A 16,415-nucleotide genomic window follows, 5' to 3' on the forward strand; every position below is an offset into this window, starting at 1 on the left:
CTCACTGTCTCTCCAACCACTGACCCTTTTCCTTCTACAGTTGATGTCTGAAGTTTTAGTGCTACCTTACCTTAAGGATACCACTGAAGTTACCTCATTTAGGATCCTAGTGACTACTTAGCCAAAACCTTAAAATCAGTACCCCATTCTTATCTTCATTAGCAATGACGTTCAGTATGCGTGATCACGCTGCCTTTGTAATACTGTTTCCTGGCTTCCAGAATCCTTTCCTTTATTCCTTCTCCAATATGTCCCCGGAGGATCCCCCCCACATACTCCTCCCAATACTTACTGCTCTAATCTCCGTTTCTTCATTAAGGTAACATAATCTGTAAATGCAAGTACAGCTGCTCCCTGCTGAGGGTTCACAAATACACAAGACCTCTCTTCCTCCATGCAAATTAAAGCTTCACTCTATATCTCTCTCCCCACAGATACTCATTCATCTGTTCATTCAAGTGTAGCATGACTAAAAATAAAGCTCTCAATCCCTCCCCCTCCTCCAACTGCGTTTTTTGGAAACTGTGGCCAATACCATGGTGATCACTCAGGCTTTCATTTAACCTTCATCTTAGACACCTCTCTAAAATTCACAACCAGATTAAACTAAACCTTGAGGATTTTTTTGTACGATCTGAGGTCTTCCCAGTTCATCCACTTGGCTACAATTCTTGTTCAGACTCATTATCTTAGGTCTTAATACACTGCTTTCTCCCTAGGGGATATGCATATATTTAAAAGGTGCACACAAGAGATGCCACTGACATACCAAAGCCAATAATAACTTCCTGTTGTAGCTAAACACACAGTTACAACTCAAGGGTGACTTTCTTATCACTCCCTACTGCAATAGGCTGTGGCAACTGTAATAACAGTGTATATAAAGGAATAGATTCTTACTAGAGTAACCATCATTCATTCATGGTGCGTCACACTGCAGATGCTCATGCCCTTCACATTCAGTCTCTTTGGACAGTGGGGGCTGGAGGCTGTCACCTATCTTCAGTCACGCGCAGTCTGTGTTAACCGAAGGTTTGAAAAAAGCAGAGGCTGGGTGGGGTCAGATGTGGTATTCATATTGGATGGACCTCAACACCCACGAAAACTTGACCATTGAGAAGGCAAGCAATTATTCTCAATTTCTACTGTAAATTAATTCTTAACTGTTGGCTGTATGTAAACCAAAAGCTTTTTGGGATAGTGGGAACTAGGAAACTTGGCAGCATTCATCAAAATGAACTGAAATCCTGCTCTTCCAAATATAAACTGTCATAGAAGCTACATGCAGTAGTATGTAAACACTTCAGGCAATAGTAGCAGATTGAAGACGCAGGCTGACAACTCCACTTGAGCACAGTGGAAATGAACCTAATGTGTCAGTAAAAGAGATGCAGTGGCTATTTGGCAGACAACATAGTACATCACTACACCATTGATTTTGACAGTCTCATGAAACAGCCTGGCTCTTTAAAAGAAAGGAAGAGAAATACTCCAGAAAATTTGGTCCTCTTATTGTTAAGAAAAGTCTGTTTTACTTAAAAGCTCAGTCAATAAAGGATCTCATTTGAATATGACTGAGAAATACAGTTAAGCTAAAGCCATCAACTTACACAAAAATCACTTTTGTCAACCAAGAGGTTGGGGCACTCCTACCAGTGTCAGGATGGACATGACGACCCCTAACCTACCATCAGCTTTGCCCTCAACATTGTCCAGCACTCATTAAAAGTATAAGCTGTAGCAGTACTGTCATGACTAGGTATCAAGTGTCAAGACAGACAAGGGAATAATGGTGGTTTTCTGCATGCTACAAACTTTTCTTTACAAAAGAATTGCGAAGGGAGACATAGAAAACTCTTCTCTTCTACCCTTCTCAAACCACTCTATTAACACGCATGAATTGTGCATCATGTGTTGTGCCTTCAGCATAAAAGAAAAAAAACCTTTTGTGTTTATGAACTCAGGTTTAGCAGCAGGAGAGAGCAAGTAAGAATAAATGTCTTGCCTACTCTTTTCATACCTAAAAGGAAATTAATGCATTCACTACTGCCAATGGTCTCCTAAGACAACACACAGTCGATACCCTACTGCAACATATGCAGGAAATTCTGTTTTTATTTATTTATTTTAAAATGAATGCATGTACCACAGTTCCCACAGCAGTTCTGCTGACATGGTAAAATGGTTCAGAAGGTGCAACTGTCAGATTGCCACAATCCAAACACAATCCAGCTGCTCACAAGCTAATGATAGCTCTGTGAAGGTGATTCAGGGAAATAGGTTTTTCATTTTGAAGTTCATCCAATACCAACAACTGTCTTCTATTTTTCAATGCAATTCTCTGTGGTAACTGCTTCTCACTTATTTCTCCCTCCAGAATAATAGCCATAGGCTTGAGAAAGTCACAAAGCGAGAAAATCTTGTTTATATTTCCTTACGTTCAGCTGCATTTCTGTAACAGGACAACAGGTTATACCAGCCTATGATACCTTGCATGACTTTCCATCTCAGCCCTCTGATACTGGTCTTGCCACACTAAGACTTGCAAATGCTTACTGATGCTGCTGAGCCAGTGAAGTGCGTATTATGCAGTGGCTTTATCTTTTTAAAAAACTTTATAGACTCTTCGTAACAACATCATCCCACACGCAGCGAACATAGGCCTATTAGCAAAAATGATTTTCTAATGTCCTGTTTTAACACAGGAACAGGAGACAACGGCGGCTCTCACTGTTTGGGTCCCCCCCTGCTGACACTGACTGGAGAAGGGGACCAAGGATGGCTCAAGACAATTCTGTTCCTTACAAGTTTGCCAGGGAACGCTGACAGCCAAGGGACTCGTGCAATTCCATCACTTTCCTGCTCAAAGTATTTTTTTTTTTTTTTTTTTTTATAACAACTGCATACATAAGCGGGATGCACAACAATCAGACAGCCAGCAAGTTGAGGTTTAGGGCCTCTCAGTAGAGCCCATCACCATAATAGTACATTAAATATTAACATAGTAAAGGACGTTGAAAGAAGGGTTAGATTAGGAAACTTCTGAAAGCAAATCCAATATAAAAAAAAAAACAAAAAACCCCAACCTCGAGTATAATTTATACACAGAAAATGGTTAGATCAAAGACATCACCTCTGAGCCAGTATACCCCCGTGAATAAAGCTATCTTAGCCAAACTACCCAGGCAGGGAGCTAGAGTACCCTTACATAGCAAAACAGTCCTTCCCCTCTCCTCACCGTCTCATAACGTTAAGTCGCACAACAAACTGTACAAGAAAGGAAGCCCCTACAGCTGAATTGACTTAAATTGACTGCTTGCAAGTTCCAGCTCTCTTCCAACTCTTCCCCCCAAAAACACGCAAAGCTCCCAAAGCAAAAACAGCCTCCTGCATTAATATACAGTTATAGCTATAATTACATTAGAAGAGATCTATCAATCTAGGAATTTCAATACACTCTACAAAGAAAACATTCATAGTGGGAATACAATGATTCAATGCGTAACTTTATGGACAACTGTGGAGAAAAGCAATCTTCCCCTTTGAGCAAAGTCACCTGCACTAGTGAAAGTGACAGTTCTATAATTAACTACGCCAAGAAATTTTACTAGTATGGCTGCTTCTGGCTGGGAATCACATCTCCATAATCCTGCTGAAAAATTAGACCAGCAAATGCCTGGGGTAGCCAGAAAACTCTATAAGCACCTTTTCTGTATCAGAAGCACATAAATCAGTTCCAGCTCACCATAGATCAATTTTTTCAGGAAACCATTTAATTATCCTATCTTTCTTTTGCCCTCTAATCGATCGATGCCAATTCACCAGTAGTGCTAGCACTCCACTTCAGTCTTCCTGGTAGAACAGCAGCACCACGTGATAGCTCTCATACACCTGCATCAAGACTAGCAGTGTATTTTTCTGAAAAAAGTTTAGGGCTAGTTCAGAAACAACTTTCTGTAATACGCACTCAATTTACAAGCCCCCCAAACCACAACAAGAACCCAGGAAAAGCAATAATGTGTTTACAGAGAAACGTCAGGTCTTCTAGGAAAACTTTACTTCCAAGATATTTTAAGATACTGAGAAGTATTAAAACTCACCTCAGCTCCGGTATCCTTTGCACGAAAATGAGCTGGCTCAGACCTCTTTGATTATCCTATATAAAACCAGCGTGACCGTTTTAGCATGCCATTAATTAGAATATGGCATTCCAGAGAACTTAAAAGCTTTCCTTGATACTTTTCCTCCAAACAGATGTGTCAGCCATGTACCAGTGAAGACACTTATCAAGTGATTGGGAGTAAAGAGGAGGACAATCAGAGTTAAAATAGGCAGAGATATTTGGGGAAATAACGATGCTTTAGCAGGGTCACGTTTGTTTCAGACCCAGAACAAATCAAGCAAAGCAGATTTGAGTACATATTGACAAATATGCACATGAGAGTGCTCTAGAAAGGAGTTTTCAGACTGAAACAACAGTTTGTCTCCGCTATAATAAAGAATACAGGGAGGACAGAGTTTGTTATGTTGAATAAAAATGCTTAATTAAGTCTGGTTTCGAAGCTTGCCCCAAGCAAATTGATTCTTCTGATCTATATTTCATTGAAATACCAGTACAATACAAGAAGCATCGAGCAACAGCTTGTGTTACCAGCACAAGTGTTCAATTCTTTTATTGGAAAGAACTATCGGTTTACTGGAAAGACGGTGTTTAATGTTTACTTTCTACCTTTTGTGGTATCTGAAATGCTGTTTAGCAAGGCACACATCATGTCTCCTTCAATGTGGTGAGGATTTAGGATGCGAGCTGACCGCTGGGTCATCTTAAATTGAGTTTCCAGTTCCAGGAAGCTTTTGTCTCCAGAAAGTATGGTGAAAGGAATTTGCTTGGGCAGGTGCTCATCCAGACGACCAGCCTGTACGGGAACAAATGACAAGTGTTGAACTGAGATTATGTTTTTATCTCATGGAGTTTGGCTAGCTTTTTGTAAGACAGGTCTTCATAGGAAAGCCTTTTACACTTCTGTATCACCACTTTTATGGTCCAATGCACGTTATAACACTGTGGAAGGTATTATTTCAACAGTTTGACACTGCATTTATTCTATACATAAGACAACAGATATAGGAAATGGCTACCAGAACAGTATAGATGGAATGTGGAACAAATTCCTAAAAAGCAGCATTTCAGAACCATCTCTACATAAAACAAGTCATCTGTGCAGAGCATTTTAAGAATCATAAAAAAGCGTAATGTAACATACAAACACTGTTGCAAAACACACATATCATATAATTAGATTCTCAAGTAGCTTTATCTAACTCATAAAGAACCATATTAAAAACATGAGTCCCCATGGCATCCCAGATTCCTGTCCTTCACCTGCACCCCTCCCAATCCAGCCAAAGCCCTAGGTCTACTGAACAGAGAGACTGCTCTTTGTCAGCCCAACAGGGTCTCTGAAACTAGCACCCATCCAACTCCAGCTTAAAGATGGCTCTAGATTTGGGCTACTTGAGGAGAGAGGCAGAAGTTATATTTCTCTGAAACAGAAAATGTAAGAATTGTGGTTTTTAAGTCATTCCCTAACCAGTCCCCTTCCCCTTGACAACAGGCTGATGTCCTATTTGCATTAACTTTCTTATTCCTATGGAAAGAAAAAGAAAAAAAAAAAAAAAAAAAAAGTAAATCACTTCTCAACAGGCTGTCTCCACTCAATTCACTGACAGGTTTATCATTCTTTTTAGAGGATGTAGAATTCACGTGAAGAGAATCTGAGAATCTCATTTGTAATTAGTACTTGATGTCAACAGCAGATATCATCTGCCACTCTTCTCTGGGTACAGAAACACAACAATAAAAGTGCACTAACTTACATGAACACAGAGAGCAAAGTCTGCTGCTTCTCTTCTGGTACCACAACGTGGATGAAGAAAAAAACATCCAATCCTCTTAAGATAATTGTAAATTTTGCACTGCACTGGAGGTTTCCAGTTGCTGTATCCTCCTAAACAGTGAAGAAGAAAAATAAAAAAAAAGAAAACAAATAAAAACAAAACCCAGAAATGCCACTATGAATTAAGAATGCAAGAAGGCAAAAGCAAAGATAAATCTGGCTTTAAAGACAGAATTTATTCTGACCAATGCGAAAGCTAAAATAAACATATAACCAAAATCCCGAAAGAACCCTTGTTCTTGGGTTAGAAAACAAAAAAGGAGAAAGTAGCTAGCCTGATCCTACACAAAGCCTCTCATTTAATTTTGTATGAATTTTTCTTCTAATCCTGAAAAACTTATCTTCTAGATATCATGTGCATTTAGACATAAGAACGTATTTTTTTCAGTTTTAAGCACAGTTATGGTTAATGTGCAGATGCAGAGGAGCTCTGGGAACATAGTACAATAACAGAAATGCTTCTCTTAGGGAATCCTGTACTAATGTAATGCCCAAGGTTATTTCCACCAGATTCTGTAACTGCCTGACACATCACATGGATCCTCTTTTTAAAGAGTTCTGACAAGAACTGGAGCAACAGCTGAAACAAATGCTGGAGTCCTGACAAACATTTGGATGCAGTCAAGGATAAGCAAAATGATGCTACGAGTGGGGAAAAAAAATAAATGCAGGAATTTTCTCAACAGTATCCTAAAACATGTAGTTACTGGCTGAGAAAACAGTTGGATAATAGAGATGAACCAAGTAACAGGCCTGCTACAGATAATACCAGGCTGAAACAGCTTGCAAGGGGAAGGAAAGAAGCAGCAAGTCTCTCGAGAAGAGAGGGAAAAACAGAGGCGCTTGGAGTTACTCTGACAACATAAAAAGACAAACAACTGAAGGACAATTAGAAGGGAGTAAATAAGAATTTCATGACATTCCCAAGAATATAATAATGGAAGAAATAATGGGTCTGCAATGGGGAGGAAAAAAATGTTGCTTTTTCTGCCAGATGATAGAGTGTCTGGATGTAAGAAAGGATTTTGAATGGAAAGTGAAAGCAGTCATTGATGGCACTTCATGTGACAACATGCGAAATTAAGGCTCAAGTAAACAGGCAGTAGAGGATTGTGTATTCCAACCTGCCCAAACCCAGTCTGACAAAGAAGTAGAAGCAATCTTCAGTAGATTTCTCCCGGGGTTTTTTGTGTCATCCGCCCCCCCCCCCCTTCCAGCCTAATGGCTATAAGAAGGTATCAAAAATTATCTCAAAGCTCAAAGATTTTGTAACAGACTACACAGAAATGATTTAGGGGTATCTGTCCATGAGAAAAATAGTATTTGCAAGTCATTCTCATCTGTTGTGACAGCCTTGGTCACGACTTGTAATCACTAACCTTGGCTTTTGGCTGCATAAATGTGCAACATAAACATTTGACCAGAACAGCTGAAAACAATGACAGAACTGTATTTACTCTGGCAGAGCTAGACCACAAATGGGTGAAGGACAACGGAATATCTGAAAACAGAAACAATACAGAGCAGGGGCAATACAATGGAGGAACTCAAAGCAAAGCTAAGGCTGTATTAGCAATAGGAATAACAGAAATAATACAAAAGTATCATATAAAAATAATAATAAAAAAATTGGAAACGTTGTTTGGGAAATGCAGAAAAAAAAATCAGAAGAGCCAGTGATGTCGCCATTTTCACAGGCTAAACAAACAAGAACAGCATGTATCAAATAACTCTGTAAACCATTATTACGAGAGGGCACCTGAAACAATAAATCCAGATGTGCCCAGGAGCCTTAGTGTTCCCAGGCTCTGTAACAATATAGTTGATGCTAATAAACTGATGAAGTGTTCTCTGACATTAATATGGCCCATTTTAATCACCATTTACTCTTCAGTATGGGTTTTTCAGTTCAAGTGCTCCAGGAGCCACTCCCATGAGGCAGCCTGCATGCAGCAACCCTGTTTGGGGAGCAAGAAATTGAGTGGCACTGACATGGGCTGGGCTGTGCTAGCAGGTGCCTGTGTCTGGAACATCCCCGGGCGCAGTGTCATAGCTAGCACAGAGATACCTTTGGGTAAGATTATTATATTAACAATAGATTAGTAACACTAAAACTGTACTATGGATTATTTCTCTTTCTTAGATAGGTCAGCGAAGAGACATTTCTGACAACAATACAGTTCAGGCATTTCTGGGTTCAATCAATTTTTTCTTACTGAATCAAACCAGGGCATTTTAACCTTGAAAAACAGTACAGAAGACTCTGTCATAACAGACAAGCTTGGGTCAATTAATGACAAACCAGTTTTGAGTAAATTAAGTAGAATAACAAAGTAAGACTGAAAGCAAGTGTCTGAATTCAAGTGGGGAAAGTTTGATATAACTGTGAAAAATTATTCTTTACTAAATAATTATTTATAAAACACAACAGAGTAGCTTTGGACTTCAGACGTCAAACAGGCCTGACGTTTCTTCAAGTCAGATTCCTAATAGTTTCTTATTTTTATGTGCAGAAAAAGAAAAAAAAAAAAAAAGTTTTTCCAAGGCCAAGTGGATTGAATAACTATAGAAATTAATACAAAACCTTCATCAATTAAAACCACAACCAAACCCCAAATCACAACAGCCTTAGAAGTCAAGAAGTGCAGGGGTGAAGTGAAATTTGACCAGAAGTCAAGCTGGGTAAAGCCTCACAAAAGATAGTAAGAGCAAACAACAGGTTGTTCAGCCATACAGAAAAGAGAATATAAATAAATGGAGTAGCCAGGCAGCAAGGATGGAATAGAAATCCAGGATGATTAGGTATAATCTCAACCCCCAAAATCAGTGTTTTCTCTGGCTTTGTGCATGTACGCAAGAATACTGTCACTGTGCAGAGAGGCCAAATGGTAGGTAATGACAATACAGGCAATGATACAGAAGTAAAGCCTGAGCAAAACACAAAACCCTGGAGCGTTAACTTGCTTTAACAGAGAAGACCAGAGGATTTGTCCCCAGAACTCCTAACAACCAGACATTAGACTACAGGTCCAGGAGCACAGCTGACTAAAGAACTTATACTTTACATTAACAGACATACTTGCTCTGCCTTCATCAGCTAACTGGACTACCTGTTTCTAAGAGGAAAAAAAAAAAAAAAGTGATTCAGGCATCAACAAGCCTTTCTGTCCAACCTCAGCAGCATGGAAACTCTCAGCTTTCAGGATGCTCTTGATTATCTTCTAAAGAAAGAGATAATCAAGAACATTAAGTGAAGAAGTGCAGTGCAATGCTGTCCACCAAGTGTAAAACATGCCTGACAATTCCTACGAGTCTGCTAAGATGATGCCTATGTTTCAGGCAATAAATATTTTGAAACTATCCCTTATCTAGGCTTTACTGAAGTATTCAATGTACCAGAGGCAAAATAATTATAAAGGCAGATACAGAGAAAAACAGTAGAAAAAGCATGAGGTGGACAAGAAGTTGGTTCAAGAACAGTCAGGTAAGGAAAAGTATCAAGTTAGAGGGATGCTATTGGTAGGCTTCGCAAAAAGCTTTCTTACAAACCCGTAACTATGCGAGTTCCATCAATCACCTTGTACCACTACTGGTATCTTCCAGATGTGAGATACACCTATTGATATGCAGGATGACCAGGGACATCCTTAAGGAGCGACCCACAGACAGTACAAAATTCAAGTACAAGAATGTAAAATCATGCCTTTTGAAACTAAAAAGAAAAAAAACATGACAAGGACTTGGGAGTTAGAAAGAAAATAATCTCTGAGTATTATGGCTGTCCTGATAATTACGAAAACCTAGTATGATACAGCCTAGAGTAAGTTCAGCAGGTAAGCCAGAAAGACTCCTAAACTGTTCAGCAATTCTGGAACATATTCTACAAGGATTAATAAGAGCAGAGGAGGTTAAGACTGACTTCAAAAAGTTCAAGAACATTTCTATGACATGGTGCCTGTGACACTGTGACTTAAGAAGCCCTTGTGGCTGCTTCTTCCTGTCCTTCACTCCCTCAGATTCAAAGAATCTCTGCTCAAGTATCTGTGTAGACTTCTTAATCTTATCTTTATATTTCCTTCAACCACTTTTTACCTTGAAAGCCCCAGATAAATGTCCCTTGGTTCAGGTTAGCTGGCAGCTGCGTGAATAAGCTTCCCCAGTTGTCCAGATCCACCAACACAATGTGAGTCATGGTACTCAGGTAGTCAAGATCAGGAAGTTCACCATCTTCAATGGGATAAAAAGGATGCATTTAAAGTTCACCTGACTTTCTGGTCAACCAACATACATGAACTTAAGATATGCTTTTGAAAATTCATGTATTCAACTGTTCTATAAGCTAAAAGTTATAGAACATGATCGTATTTGGGGATTGCATTGTTTTTAAATCAACTGAAGTAGCATTTAGTAACACACAAACCACACAAAAGAAAGTAGAATCTAGCTATACGATGGCATAGAGTTGGATAGTTTTGTGGTAGCCACAGAAAGCTATTGTCCTGCACTGAGACATTTTAATAGTCCATTTAATATTCAGCTGTGCACCCCCGACTATGGCAAGTCTCTGTAACATTTAATTGCTTACATGCATAAAAGCACGTCAAATGTTTAGAGACATACTTTTTGCTGTATATCTAACATAAATGTCAACCTTTTAATCAAAAGCATTATGACACCATAAGCAATTAAAAACACTTCCAATTTTTGAACACAAGGTACACCTTCAGCATTCTTGTTGTCATTCTTAGAAGTGACATGAACGTAAAAAAAAGTATTTGCATGCTCAAGGCAAAAAGCCTAATACATACTGAGACTATAAATTTTCAGCCGAAATTATTTTTTGGCAAGCTAAGGAAACTGAGAAGATGGTGTTATAATAGGACTGCCCACACAGAAAGCACTACCAGTCTCATAAATATTTACACATACAAAGGAGGCAAGTTTCTCTTGAATGTGTGAGTATTACAGACCACTCCTACATTTCTAGGAGTCAGATCTCTGTCTGCGGTCCTTGATTGTCCTCTTCCTTTTAACACCAAATTATGCTCCCAACTAATTTGAAAATTAAATGTTTCAGTCCCAGGGTTCCCACATCTGCCTACTTTTTGTTTTTTTGAAGACTTCATGCATATGGCATATAGCAATAAATTGTCGAGTCCAAGTTCTGGAAACTCAAATACCAAGAATTCAAAATGCAGCTTTGAGAAATAACAAACATCAAATTCTGAGCTGATTTATAGACTGGATGTAGGTAAATGGTATGCTACATACTTGCATTGACATTGAAACAGAGTGTGTTAAAGACAACAATATTTTTCTAATGCAAAAAAAAAAAAGTCTACAAACCTTCACCAGGTTCTTCAGAGTATGTCGAGTTCTCTTTTTTTTCTTGCCTTCCCTGTATTGGTCCCTGCAGAGGAGACGATTGTGGTCTTTCCTGAGTCTTGGATGGAGATGCTTGAAATTTTAGTTTGTGAGGTTTTCTGTCCACACAAGCCCCACTTGCTGTGAACTTGAATACTGTATTTTCCGATTCTGATGCAAGACTTGATAGATCAGGTTTCTGCAAGAAGCAGTGTTTCATGTGATAGTGCTGATGTGCACTCTGAAGATCGTCAAAGTTTTTGTTGCATGCAGCACATCTAACAACATACATCTCTCCCTTATGTTTCAGTGACGTGTGACTGTTGAGATGACTGTTCAAATCAGCAAAATTCTGTGCAGTTGCAGAACAGAAGCAGCATCGAAACCATAAATTTCCTTTTTGCAGCATGGCTTTCTGACAATTCCCATAATCGTTCTTCCTGTTTACTTTGGAGACATAAGTTGTCCGGCAACCACAGGTTAAACGGTCTCCTTCTTCTACTGGGAGGAAGTCCTCCTCTTTTTTTATTGATACTTCCATCTGCTCAGGCACAAACGCATAGTCCATGCTGTGAATGTCCTTATAATGGATTAGAAATTCTTCTTCTGTGTCAAAAAAGAGATTACCACAAAGGCCACAGAAGTATTTAGTCTGTATCTCCTGGTTATGATGCTCTTGGAAGTGTCGCTGTAGCGTTCCTACTTTCCGAAAGTGATTTCTGCATAAGCCACAGCAGTATCTGTGAAATGCATGGCTTTCTAATGACATGCAATGCTGTTTAACACTCTCTTCAGATTCAAACATCTCTTCACAAATGTGGCATTGCCATTTTCCCAGAATAGGACTTTTTTCAGAGGAGAGTTCCATAGGACTAGGAATGCAGTCTTTCCTTTCACCTGCAGAAATGCATGCTGCGTCAGAAGCAGATGGCATAGGCTCATCTTCTAAAGCTTCTTGCTCATAATAGTAACTATGTCCACCATGAAATTCACTCACGTGTCCCATAATATCCTCTTCTCTGAGGAGATCTACAGAGCATGCTCTGCACCAGAGAAGAAAATTAGTCAAGTGTGCTCCCCCATGGAATCGACTCATATGCAGGCGGATAATGCTCGAATTTTCAGCAAGCTTTCCACACACAGCACACTTGTGACAGATCCGATTTGCTGATAAAATGTGCTTTTCTACTGACTCTTCTGTAAAAAACTTTTGAAGACATTCACAAAACCAGGCTTTTACTTTGCAAGCACTGCCCTGACTTTGGTTTGCTACATGACCTTCATTTTTATCTTTTGAATCGCTCTTCCGTTTTGAAGGAGTAGACCCCATTTCACTGGTAGACTCATTCAAAGTCAAATGTCTTTTAAGCAGTGGTCTTGACCGATCCACAATATGGCACAAATGAGACTGATTTTTATTTTTTCCATTGATATGACAGAACATCAAGATGGACTCTTCCATTGTAGTAAGAACTTTAATGTTATGTTGAGTGGTTTGCTTATGCTGGGTGATCTGATTCTTATCAGCAAACAGTTTATCACAGTTCTCACAGTGACCTTTTGTTTTAAATATCTCTGCAACTTGGGAGATGCTCTTCTTTGACAGTGCTACGGGCCCAGAATTACGACAACGTGTTCTAGAATGGATTAAAAAAAAAATAAAGACGTTTTATCATAACCTGAAACATTTTTAAACTTTCAGATTTACTTTGAAATATTACCTAGTAGCTACAGCAATTAGTCCATGGAAATAGTGTCCTCTGTATACTTTAACTCACCTACTAGCTCGCCAACAAAAACATGCAATGCCTATCTAGGCTCTGCACTTTAAAGAGAATTAGGCGCTAATTTCCAAAACTAGCACTTAGATTGATGCTTATGTTGTTGACATTTTAGAAATCAAATGCTGCCAACTTAGAGAAAGTGGAACAGAGACCAAGTTCTGTTGTTCTGTTACAGAAAGCAACAAAAAGGATACAGACATCAATCAGCATTCTGCAGTGGATTGTGTGGGGTAAGGCAGGGTAAAAGACATGGAAAGGGGGCAGGTTTTTTGATAGTTTACTCTGACAAGTCAACATTCAGATGGTCCTAGATGCCCTGAAATCCACTAGCACCACTACAAACACATCTGCCTATGGATGTTCACATTATAAAGACAGCTGTCTCTCACAAACCTGAAATGAGCCGTTAATTCCATATGCGAGCGTAGTATCTGGTAGCAGGATATACACTTCACTTGGAAGGGGACCTCTTTGCACAGAGATATCAGAAGGTTCTTTGCATAGGATGGGAAAGGTAGAGGAAGGCCAGCCTTCATTTCATCTATAGTATGGAATGGCAAAAAGTGCAACCACACGTTAAAGAGTTCTTTCATAGTACGTCTGCTCTCAGATGACCTAGTTACAATTGTACTGGTTTGTCACAGGGTTCAGAAAGCAAGTTACCATGTGTCAGCTGAGTCAGTAATTGTGCCATGGAAACTTTTAAGTAAAACTGCATTAATTTTTTAAACCTCTGTAACAATCTCATTTTCGAATCAGCATCTTGCTTTTTCATACTTAGTGACTGACTCTACTTCCCTTTTCCTCCTCCTCCAAGGTCAGGTCAGATACCTCTCTTGGGAAGGTTCTTATTGACCTTCCTCCCCTCCATCGACCACTACTTGTCTACTCTTACTACATACACTTTTGTTTAAAGCCATAGTGTGTTTACAAAAGAAAAGAGTATGCAATTCATTTAACAAGTTCCCACATACTGGGACCATCCCTCTCTCTCTTCCCCATCCTCAATGTCAGTTCTCCTTAAATTTTTAGGTGCGGGAGTTCCTATTGTTCCAAGTACATGCTCCATGTCTAACTCCATGCGCCAGCAGAATAGAAAATTTTCTATTGAAAAAATAACGGGAAATGTCTTATGAACTAGATATTGCTGTTAATGTTCTGCATCTTAGGAGGCAAATTCTCTTTGAATTTTCTATTTAGTAAGATGTGATGATCAGCAGGCAGTAATTTGCAGTTATGCCTTTCAACTAACTTCATTGCCAGATCTTATAGAACATGCTGACAATATTAATCATGAAGACCTACCAATGCAAAGGAAAAAATGGAGCACTTCCTTTTTTTGTTCTGAGCTAAGCACTATCCATCTCCAAAGAAAACACTATTTTGTGCTTTGAATCTTTTCAAAGCAATAGCTCACCAGCAATCTTTTTTCAAAGCTACGGCCGATTTTAAAGGCACCTACAGTCGGCACATTCAGAATTAATAACCTATTTGAGAATAAAAGTACATTAGATTTACAATACATAAGAGAACTCAGAACTGTGCAGCTGATTGTCACTTCAATGAAGATGGCAGTACTGACTCGACCTGCAGGAAGATTCCTTCAAAGCCTGTCTTCACTGTACACTTCCTGCAGCCACTCTGGGGGAGGGCAGAAGTAGAAGATACAGTTATGAGGGTGAGAAATAACTATACCAATCCTTTTGGCCATATAGGCTTATTGTGAATGCTATGCTATCTAAAAATATGACAGCTTCTTGAATAAGAAGTCAACTCCCGCTATATCTCATCTGTCTCAGCCGTTTACCTAACATTAAAGTAGATGCTTTAATGCCTATTGCTTATGTCAAAGCTAAAAAGTCAGTACAGCTATGATGGTCATTAACCCTGCTTTCAAGACCATAATCAGACAGATATCTTCTGTGGAATCCAGTAAGTACGGTTCAGGATGTTACCAGCTCACAACATAACCAGTATTATAGCCTTTAGTAGCAATTCGACCAGTGCCAGGCATCAGACCGGCAGCACTGTTCCAGCTAAGCAGGCTAAATTTGCAATTATATGGAGAAGAAACTTTCACAGGTCTTTTCCACCAGGAATGCCAAGAACACCAACAAGAAAAATTGCCTCCAGCTGACTTCAGACAGTACAGTAAGGGGAAGGAACATCACAGCCAGTCTGACTGGAATTGAAAAAGAAATTTATGTGTTTTGGTCCAAGTTCGTATCAACATGCTAAATGTAAACTTATTTAGGACAGTAGTTGCACGGTCACTGGAGGATGAGAAGCTTGTATGAGACACCTGACAGCATGGAGATAAAGGAAAGTCTGCTTCTCATTACAGCAACTGTGATGGAGGAATCACTTCTACATAAAAAAATTAATTTCTAAGCAACCACCCTGATATCTGTTGGAGGGACAACACAGCAGGGCATAAGCAATCCAGGAGGCTCCTGGAAGGCGTTGATGATAACTTCTTTCTCCAAGTGATAGAGGATCCAACGAGGAGAGGTGCTATGCTGCACCTTGTTCTCACCAACAAGGAGGGGCTGGTGAGGAATGAGAAGCTCAAGTGCATCCTTGGCTGCAGTGACCATGAAATGCTGGAGTCCAAGATCCTTCAGGCAGTGAGGAGGGCACACAGCAAGCTCACTACCCTGGGCTTCAGGAGAGCAGACTTTGGCCTCTTCAGGGATCTGCTTGGTACAGAACCATGGGATAAAGCCCTGGAGGCAAGAGGGGCCCAAGAAAGCTGGTTAATATTCAAGGATCACCTCCTCCAAGCTCAGGAGTGATGCATCCCAGCAAAGAGAAGTCAGGCAAAAACGCCAGGAGGCCTGCATGGATGAACAAGGAGCTCCTGGACAAACTCAAACACAAAAAGGAAGTCTACAGAGGAAGGAAGCAAGGACAGGTGGCCTGGGAAGAATATAGAGAAATTGTCTGAGCAGCCAGGGAACAGGTTAGGAATGCTAAAGCCCTGCCAGAATTAATCTGGTCAGGGACGCCAAGGGCAACAAGAAAAGCTTCTATAGGTACATTGGTGATAAAAGGAAGACTAGGGAAAACGTAGGCCCTCTCTGGAAAGAAAACGGCAGAACTCCTTATGTGGGATGTGAGAAGGTAGAGGTACTCAACGACTTTTTTGCCTCAGTCTTCACAGGCCAGTGCTCCAGCCACACCGCCCACGCCACAGAAGGCAAAGGCAGGAACTGGGAGAATGAAGAACTGCCCACCGTAGGAGAGGATCAGCTTCAAGACCACCTAAGCAACCTGAAGGTGTACAAGTCCGTGGGACCTGATGAGATGC

General features: G+C 39.9%; 1 protein-coding gene across 3 annotated transcripts in view; it reads right to left on the reverse strand.

The window, feature by feature from the left end:
- ZNF451 (zinc finger protein 451) overlaps positions 1–16,415 on the reverse strand; it is a 43,709-nt gene that overhangs the window by 7,928 nt on the left and 19,366 nt on the right. For all 3 annotated transcript variants that reach the window (XM_052781839.1, XM_052781838.1, XM_052781837.1), the window contains exons 9-13: positions 13,499–13,646; positions 11,304–12,958; positions 10,050–10,184; positions 5,878–6,008; positions 4,730–4,916 (exon numbers count right to left, since the gene is read on the reverse strand). In XM_052781839.1, the coding sequence (XP_052637799.1) occupies positions 4,730–4,916; positions 5,878–6,008; positions 10,050–10,184; positions 11,304–12,958; positions 13,499–13,646 (2,256 nt within the window). The remainder of the gene's footprint in view (positions 1–4,729; positions 4,917–5,877; positions 6,009–10,049; positions 10,185–11,303; positions 12,959–13,498; positions 13,647–16,415) is intronic.

Source organism: Harpia harpyja, chromosome 3 (assembly GCF_026419915.1).
Source record: "Harpia harpyja isolate bHarHar1 chromosome 3, bHarHar1 primary haplotype, whole genome shotgun sequence".
In the NCBI taxonomy this organism is placed as follows: domain Eukaryota; kingdom Metazoa; phylum Chordata; class Aves; order Accipitriformes; family Accipitridae; genus Harpia; species Harpia harpyja.